This window comes from Azolla caroliniana, unplaced genomic scaffold (assembly GCF_043228905.1).
Source record: "Azolla caroliniana isolate FFs.n. ecotype wild unplaced genomic scaffold, voAzoCaro1.0.p SCAF_1410, whole genome shotgun sequence".
In the NCBI taxonomy this organism is placed as follows: Eukaryota; Viridiplantae; Streptophyta; class Polypodiopsida; order Salviniales; family Salviniaceae; genus Azolla; species Azolla caroliniana.
The window spans coordinates 1-8,862 of record NW_028231845.1 but is presented as its reverse complement, the minus strand read 5'-3'; the positions used below and the strand labels follow the sequence as shown (position 1 = coordinate 8,862).

Below are 8,862 nucleotides of genomic sequence, written 5' to 3'. Positions count from 1 at the left end.
AATGCCAGAAAGTACACAACTGATCTAAGACAAGGAACATGGTTATCATGGTCATTACATTTATATATAATGGGCATCCATTATAATAGTAATGGCCATCCATGCTTTCCTGCACGTACTGAAAGGTTGTGCTAAGAGGAAAGACCTTGAAACAGGTCTCAATATCCATACTGAAATGGTTAGAACTGGGGTGATTGAGAGAGAAATCTGGATTAGAAACACTTTGGTTGATATGTACGTGAAATGTGGCTCTCTTACTAGAGCATATCAAGTGTTCGAGGAACTTCCGATCCGGAACGTGGTCATGTGGACTCGTCTTCTCTCAGGATTCAGTGACAATGGATGTGCAAATGATGCCATTGATATGTTTGATCGTATGCAGATCGAAGGGGTTTATCCGAATGCAGTAACATTTGTTTGTATGTTGAAAGCTTGTGGAAGCATAAGAGCATTCAGCAAGGGCAACTATATCCATGGGGAGATTGAAAGACTTGGTTTGCTCACAAGAAACAACCCTTTCCTTGGTGGTGCCTTGGTTGATATGTATATGAAATGTGGTGTTCTTATAATGGCACATGAGGTATTGGAACATCTTCCTGTCCGGAATGTTGTGTCATGGACTGCATTACTTGCAGGGTATGTTGAACATGACCTTGGGAAAAAAGCACTAGAATGCTTTAGAGAGATGCTAAAAGAGGGTATTTCCCCGAATGTTGTCACTATTGTTTGCACTTTAAGAGCTTGCCACAGTATACTAGCGATAGAAGAGGGGCAGAGAATACATGCCTATGTTAGAAAGAACAACACCTTGGAAGGGGATATTATTGTTGGAAGCGCTCTTGTTGACATGTATGCCAAATTTGGCTTGCTTTCAGAGGCACAAGAAGTGTTTGATAAACTCCTTGGTCGAGATGTTGCGTCATGGACATCATTAATAGCAGGATATGCTGAACATGGTTATGCTAAGGATGCACTAAAATGCTTTCAGCAAATGCAAATGGAAGGTGTTCCTCCAAATGCTCTCACACTTGTGTGTATTCTAAAAGCATGTGCTAGCACAGGAGTTGCAGGTAATAAAGGTATTGAAATACATAGTGAGATCGATAGAAGGGAATTGCTGGAAAGCAATGTTTTTGTTGGCAGTAGCTTGGTCGATATGTACGCAAAATGTGGTCTTGCTGGGAAAGCACAAGAAGTGTTTGATAAGCTTTCCTTTCGAAATGTTGTGTCGTGGAATGCTTTGATTTCAGGATATATTGAATCAGGAGACAATGAGCGGGCACTAAAATGTTTTGAAGAGATGCAGTTGGAGGGTCTCTTACCAGATATGGTCACCTTTGTTTTCACTATGAAAGTTTGTGGAAACGTAGGAGCAATAAGTAAAGGTACTGAAATACACGCTGCAATCACAAGAAAAGGGCTTTTGGAAGGAGATTTTTCCATTGGCTGTAGCCTAGTCGATATGTACGCTAAGTTTGGGTGGCTTACAATAGCGAAACAAATCTTTGATAAACTTCCTCTTCACAATGTAGTCTCATGGAATTCATTGATTATGGGGTATGCTCAATTTGGAGAAAGTATAACTGCTCTTGAAGGGTTTGAAAAGATGCTAAAAGAAGGTGTAAAGCCAGATGAGGTAACCTTTATCATCATCCTTAATGCATGCAATCGGGCACGGCTTTTTGCCGAGTGCCATGCGTACTTTGAGAGTATGAGCAAAGACTATGGCATTGTTCCAGCTGCAGAGCACCATGCTTGCATAGTTGATAACCTTAGCTGCATGGGACAAATATATGAAGCCATATGGATGATCAAGAAGTTACCGTTTTCTATTTATGGTGCTACATGGAATACAGTCTTAGATGTATGTAAAACTGTAGGAAATGTGCGCCTTGGCAACTATGCATTCAATCATTTGGTAGGCCCCACACAAAGCTCTTGTTAATTTCATGTTATGCAAAAAGGAGAAAAAAACTAAATACTTTTCTATAGTCTACATGCTTCGTATTGCAACTTACTCAAAAAAGCTGCCTATTACGTTATGGAAAAACTTCAAATGGATGTGTTAATCCAAAGAAAGAATCATTGGGACAAGGTGGGCAAAATCAGTGCTCCAAAGTAGCTGATAATAATAATTGACAAGGACACTGCATTTGTACAGGATCGTTTACCATTGCCAAATGCTTTTAGACTAAATCAGAACAAACTTTTCTTGCTCAATATGCTTGATGAGATTGTTTGTGGAGCTTGAAAAAATTGAATAATTGCAACTCAGTCTCCACACATATCTCAGATAGGGAAACATAAGTTGTGTATCTTTCAATGAATTGTTCCTTAAGATAGAGCGGGAAACATTGGGCATTTGAATTGGGGATGATGGAGCGAGTTAGTGTGTATACGTATACATGTTTTTCTTCCAAGTAGTGTAAGAGGTTTTATATTGAACAACATGCAGGTGCATTTGGTTGCTTTGCCCCCTTACACACAGATTTCCCTGATGTTTTGATAGAGGTGGAAATGAATGTTCTGTGAATCAATGACTTTTGCCAATGTTCAAAATGGTCTCCTGATACAAATTAGTCTAAAGCCAAATCTAGCTGAGGATCCATTCAATCACCAATAGTTATCAGTAATGTCTCTTTCTCCCAAAAATGAAAGAAATGACATTGATTGGTTACAATTTGGGAAGGCCTAGGGTCATGATGAATTGGTAAATGAGCACTTTATCTATGTTGGGAACACCTTGCTCCCTTTGCAAGCACACATCTTTAATAGAGCTATTCCTGATGTTTTTCCAACTAGCTGGACAGAACATACCATTGTGCCAGAATTCAAGACTGGAGACCCCATGATGGCAATCAAATATAGGACTAGGACAATCACCAATAGTTATCAATAATGTCTCTTTCTCCCAAAAATGAAAGAAACAACATTGATTGGTTACAATTTGGGAAGGCCTAGGGTCATGATGAATTGGTAAATGAGCACTTTATCTATGTCGGGGACACCTTGCTTCCTTTGCAAGCACACATCTTTAATAGAGCTATTTCTGACGTTTTTCCAACTAGCTGGACAGAACATACCATTGTGCCAGAATTCAAGACAGGAGACCCCATGATGACGATCAAATATAGGACAATCATGATTGGCCATTATTTTGCTAAACTATATGGCTCAATCCTAGCGCGAGAATTTTGAGTGTATGGGCTGAGAGGAACGGCTCTCTTCAGCTGGTAATGTAGACGTTTGAAAAGAGTTCACAACTACGGATAACATATTGACATTCAAACCCTTATAGAGGACGGCAGAGCCAACAAAAAGAGAATTTATTTCTGCCTTCCATCTTGTTTTGCATGTTCAGTGATAGAGAGATATAGAAAAAAGATAGAAAGAAAGATATATTAATGTCTTTTAAGAGGCCAAAATGGCCTATAAGACCAAATAAGAGATTACATCTTGAGTGTTTTCTCGTCTTTGAGAACAAATCAAAATAAAATAAATATTACACAGTAAATATAAAAGTAAATAAGATGAAAAGAGAAGAAATGAGGGAATCTGGTTTTTGGCACATGTGAGACTCTCAAGTTAGGTATATTGTAGCTTTTGTCTTCGAAAGATCTCTAGCATAGGTCGATCCAGAATGGAAATGTCTCTGAAGCAAGGGAAGCACCTATGATGGTGGGAGATAATGGCTTTTATTTGTCGATGAGAAGGGTGTTGAGGTCGTGGTCCATGTGGCCAGGGCCTATGTGCATGGCAAATTGCTATTGCCCGATCAATTGTAACCCCTTCGTTATGTCCTGGTTTGGGCCCATTTGTGTATCCCGTGATGGACTTGTAGCATTTGTAGGAGTGATGGGGCTAAAGAATGTTGTAATTGTTCTTTGTGGATGAGCTTGTGTGGTTGTATTCTTTAACAAGTTTTCCCGATGTCTCTTGAGCTCTAGCAAGAAAAGTCCTAGGCATCGTTTGTCCTCATATTCCATTACCTTGCGTAGTGGGCCAAACCCTTGTTTAAATAGGCAATGATATCTCCCTCTGATTTCATAAAAGACAGTACAGTGACAAACATAGTGTTCCTCAGATTCCACTCCTTGATGACACAATTGGCAAATTCTCTCTTCTAGAGGTAGTCGTGTATATCTGCCTACCTCAATCTGTAGCTGATGTGATGAAGTTCGCAGCTGGCCTATCACACTACGCAACTCATAGGATAGATGTATGTCCATATAAGGTGGCCTGATAACGAATCCATCCACCGATGTGTGGAAGAAATGTGTCTTATAGTCGGCCATCTTTGTACCAAGTGGTATTTTGGGGCTGATCCATGTTATCTTGTTTTCCAAGTTAATAATATCAGTTCAGATCACTTTGTTCTTTTCCACTTTGGTCATATTTAGATGGGGACAGTCCAAGCTATATTGGAACGGGGGTACTGCATTTATACTCATGCCATGTGACTCGAACCATTGCTGCATTTCAGAATACCAACAATGAGTGTCTCCATTTTCAGCCAGTTGTCTTGATGACATAAGTGCCAACCTTGGGTACCTTTGTTTAGGGAGCTCCCAAAGACGTGGGATAAATGTCACTGATCATAACAATGCCTCGGTTATTATAGAGAAGAGAAGAGGAAGGAAGAAAGGAAGAAAGAAAGAAAGAAATATTAACGTCTTTTAAGAGGCCAAAATGACCTATAAGTCCAAATAAGAGATTACATCTTAAGTGTTGTCTCGTCTTTGAGAACAAATCAAAATAAAATAAATATTACACAGTAAATATAAAAGTAAATAAGATGAAAAGAAAAGAAATGAGGGAATCTGGTTTTTGGCACATGTGAGACTCTCAAGTTAGGTATATTGAAGCTTTTGTCTTTGAAAGATCTCTAGCATAGGTCGATCCAGAATGGAAATGTCTCTGAAGCAAGGGAAGCACCTATGATGGTGGGAGATAATGGCTTTTATCTGTCGATGAGAAGGGTGTTGACGTCGTGGTCCATGGGGCCGGGGCCTCCGTGCACGGCAAATTGCCATTAGGAAAACAATACCATTAGGAAGAAAGAAAGAAAGATATATTAACGTCTTTTAAGAGGCCAAAATGGCCTATAAGACCAAATAAGAGATTACATCTTGAGTGTTGTCTCGTCTTTGAGAACAAATCAACCATTAGGAATACTTTAATAAACCATTAGGAAAACAATACCATGTTCTTAGACTCCAAAAGTAACAACCCCAAATAACTACTCTAATCTCAATGATACTAGTTCATAATAGTCTTTCCTTCTTCTTTTTTTCTTCTACCAAGACTCCTCTCACTTCTAGCCTTCTTATTCCTACTCCCCCCTTCTTGTACATATTCTATTCTTCCTCCCTCTCCCCCCTTTTTTCTTGCCCTCCTATTTATAGGTTTTTGGTTGCGTTGTTCTTGTTTTTTCTTTGTCTTTTCTTTTTACATATCCTCGAGTTTATGTGAGGTGTTTTTTTATAGGGAAAAGTACCAGGATACCCCTGGAAGTTCGTCTATTTACCAGAATGTCCTTGGAAGTTCCAAATTTACCAAACTACCCCTATGTCCAAAAAATTACACTTTATAAAGTAATTATACACTCAAATCTTTGATACATAGGGCTAGTTCGGGTCCATTTCTTCCATCTTTGGTAAATAGGGCTTGTAGATTTGAGTGTATAATTACTTTATAAAGTGTAATTTTTTGGACATAGGGGTAGTTTGGTAAATTTGGAACTTCCAGGGGCATTCTGGTAACTAGATGAACTTCCAGGGGTATCCTGGTACTTTTCCCTTTTTTATATCACTATTTCTGCTTTGTCATCCCAAATTTGTCATACAAGAAAGATCTCTTTGTTAGCTTTCTTACGAATCTTTTCTTTTGAAATTTGGATATGAGATGAACAAGTTATGAGCTTTTTTTCTTTGCCCTGCCTTTTTTGTTTTTTTTCTGCGTCTTTTTTTCTTTTTCTTTTTTCTGCTTTCTCTACTTTTGAAAAACGCCTCTAACATTATATCCCTTCAAGTTCCTTCGTCTTTTAACTCTTGAACCTTTCATATCATGCTTTATTCTTATACACCTCAAATTGACTTCACACTCAACTAATGCAGAAGCTAGAAGGCCTTGGTGTCCCTCAAATTTGCAATAGGTAATCTATGCCTTTGTGTAAGGAAAAAGTGTGATTTTCTAACCAATGGGTTGTAGAAGGCTGTGGGTAGCACACTTGGAGTAAAATAAGGATACCCACTACCACCCACTCTCCTGTCTCCATATAAATAAAATATTACATTGCATTGAGAGATTTGGCAGTTCAAGGACATGTGTAGCGGGTATAGCCATATAAATATTACTATATGCTGATGATATTGTGCTGATCTCCGATTCTTTGGAGTGACCGCAAATGCTTCTAAATGCTTTTAAAACCACTTTGTACTGACAAAGATTTGTCGGTAACCCTAGATAAAACTAAAGCTATGGTGTTTAACACCACTCAAGCATGGATAACAAGTTCAAAACCGCAATTCTTCATGGGAGAGGAAAAGGTGACCCACTGTAAGGCACACTTTTTACATACATTATTAGGCCCTTTTATATGGACATACATCTATACCATGCATTGCAATGTGGTAGGGGCAGTTGCAGACCCCTTCACATATAATTAGAGTTTGAGGTTGGATATGCACACAACTTTGGAACAAAGAATTTGCCAATTGCATCATCAGGGAATGAAATCTGAATAATCCTATGTTTGTCATTGTAGGGGTTTTTATGAAATAAGAGGGAGATACCATTCCTTTTTAACCAAGACAATGGAATGTTCTTGCTAGAACCTAAGGGTGTAGCAAGAAGTTGTTGGACAACAATACCACCACACAACCTCATCAACAAAGAACAATAATAACGTTTTGTATCCCCATCACTTGTATTTTATTTTATGTTATTCATCCCACAAGTCAACTAAGGGCTACACAAGTGAGCTCCCGACTAAGACATTGCAAAGGGGTTACAATAGATCAGGCAATAACAATTTGTTGTGCATGTAAGCCTTTGCCTTGTGGACCACAATCTCACCACCCTTGTCATCGATAGATAAAGGCCATGATCTCCTATCATTGTAGGTGCTTCCCTTGCTTTAGATTTCACCATTTTGGATTGACTTATGCTAGAGATTTTTCGAAGAAAAAATTACAATTTATCTGATTTGAGAATCTTACATTCATAGACAATGTAGTTCTTTAGTCACTTCTAATTTTATCTAGATAGATTATTTTTGTTTTGCTGTTCGCAAAGATGAGACAACATTTTAAGATGTAACCTCTTGTTTGGTGATAGTCCATTTTGGCCTCTTAAAAGATATTTATACATCTTTGTTGCTTTTCTTTCAGCTTGGATTGTAAGAAGAATAATTATAATAAAATGTGAAAGAACCACCACATTTATATGGCCTGACAGATAAAAAAACATAAAACATTATTTATTCATGCAGGAACACTGCTTTACAAGCACAAAACCATATTATGCCATGGCAGTATTGTTAGATATAATCAATGATCAGCCCCAAGTTGTAAATCTATCCCCATACGTGCTCTTAGAGTGCACATTTTGTGATAGCGCCCCAAGTGAGGAGAAGCTAGTCTGCAACTCGATCATATGGGTTGATAAGGTGTCAATTTAGGAAACCGTAGATGCGTAGGACACAATGTATTTAGGAAAGAGAGAAGTAGGCTAATAGGATTGGCTATTCAAGTCAACTAGAATATTTTGTGGGCAAGTTATGATGTACTTAGTCTTGAAGGATGTGCCATTGACTTCATACAAGGTCTATCTAGCACTAGCCTGTATCTAGGGAGTTGGGTCATATTAAATGACAAATTAGTTGACAGAAAAGGAATCTCCACTACTATCAACTGATTTTCACATTTAATGTTATACTCAAACCAAACATAGAATATAATCCACTTTCTTACACAGTGGTTGGATCGATTATCAGTCCCCACTAATTTTGTAGTGGGCTGGTCTAGATCCCATCTAAGCTCTAAGGTGTGAGTGCATAGGTGAACTACCATTGTGAGCTACTCTCATATGTAATAGAAGTTTTGTGTTCGTATATCCATCTCTGGGGTTGTAACTCTATATACCTATCTAATCGATTCTCAGTATTTCTAACAAGTATCCCATCTATATATGATTTTAATATTCTATTGTAAATCATCATGAGCACATTTTGAGTTGGATTGCATAATCATCTAGTTAACATAACATTATACATTAATGTGGGCATATTGTTTATAAGTTGAAGACAATATTGTGCTCATATAAAACTCAAGAAATGTTAGTAACATTGTTGCTTTTCTTTCAGATTGGTTGCATATCCATGTCAAGCACAGATTGCCTTAGGAGAATCAAGGCCCAATATTGCTCCTCCTAGGCATGTGCACCTTTTCCACTCAAAAGACCTATTCCTCTATATGCAATTGCATACCTCATCTATATAAAGATTGGAGTAGATTGGGTGATTGTGGGCATCTTAGTTTCACTCTAATTTTGTGAGCCACAACCTCCAACAATCAATTAGGAGGAGGCATTTTTCTCAATGGTGATTCATATAACGTATAGATTCCCCATTGCATATCTATTGGTACTCTAAGAGTTTCTAGTCAATGCATGAGCCAAGCACAGAAATCTACAAAGAAACAACAGTTTCTCCTGTATGAGCTCTTCTTTCCTGAATAAGGAATCAAAGGTCAATATGTGATCCAAAGTGGAAAACCTCTTTTGGAAACCTGCATCTCTGGCTGAATAATTTCCAGACATCCACAAAGCAACAATAGATTCTCCTTTTATGAGTTCTTCTCT

The 8,862-nt window shown here is 38.1% G+C and overlaps 1 protein-coding gene across 1 annotated transcript; it reads left to right on the top strand.

Annotated features, from left to right (window-relative positions):
* Positions 1–6: 6 nt before the first annotated feature.
* LOC147847173 (pentatricopeptide repeat-containing protein At3g57430, chloroplastic-like) lies at positions 7–2,346 on the top strand. The gene has a single exon (XM_087339484.1). It carries the CDS (start codon positions 92–94, stop codon positions 1,943–1,945), a length of 1,854 nt encoding a protein of 617 aa, XP_087195610.1. The 5' UTR covers positions 7–91; the 3' UTR covers positions 1,946–2,346.
* Positions 2,347–8,862: the final 6,516 nt, after the last annotated feature.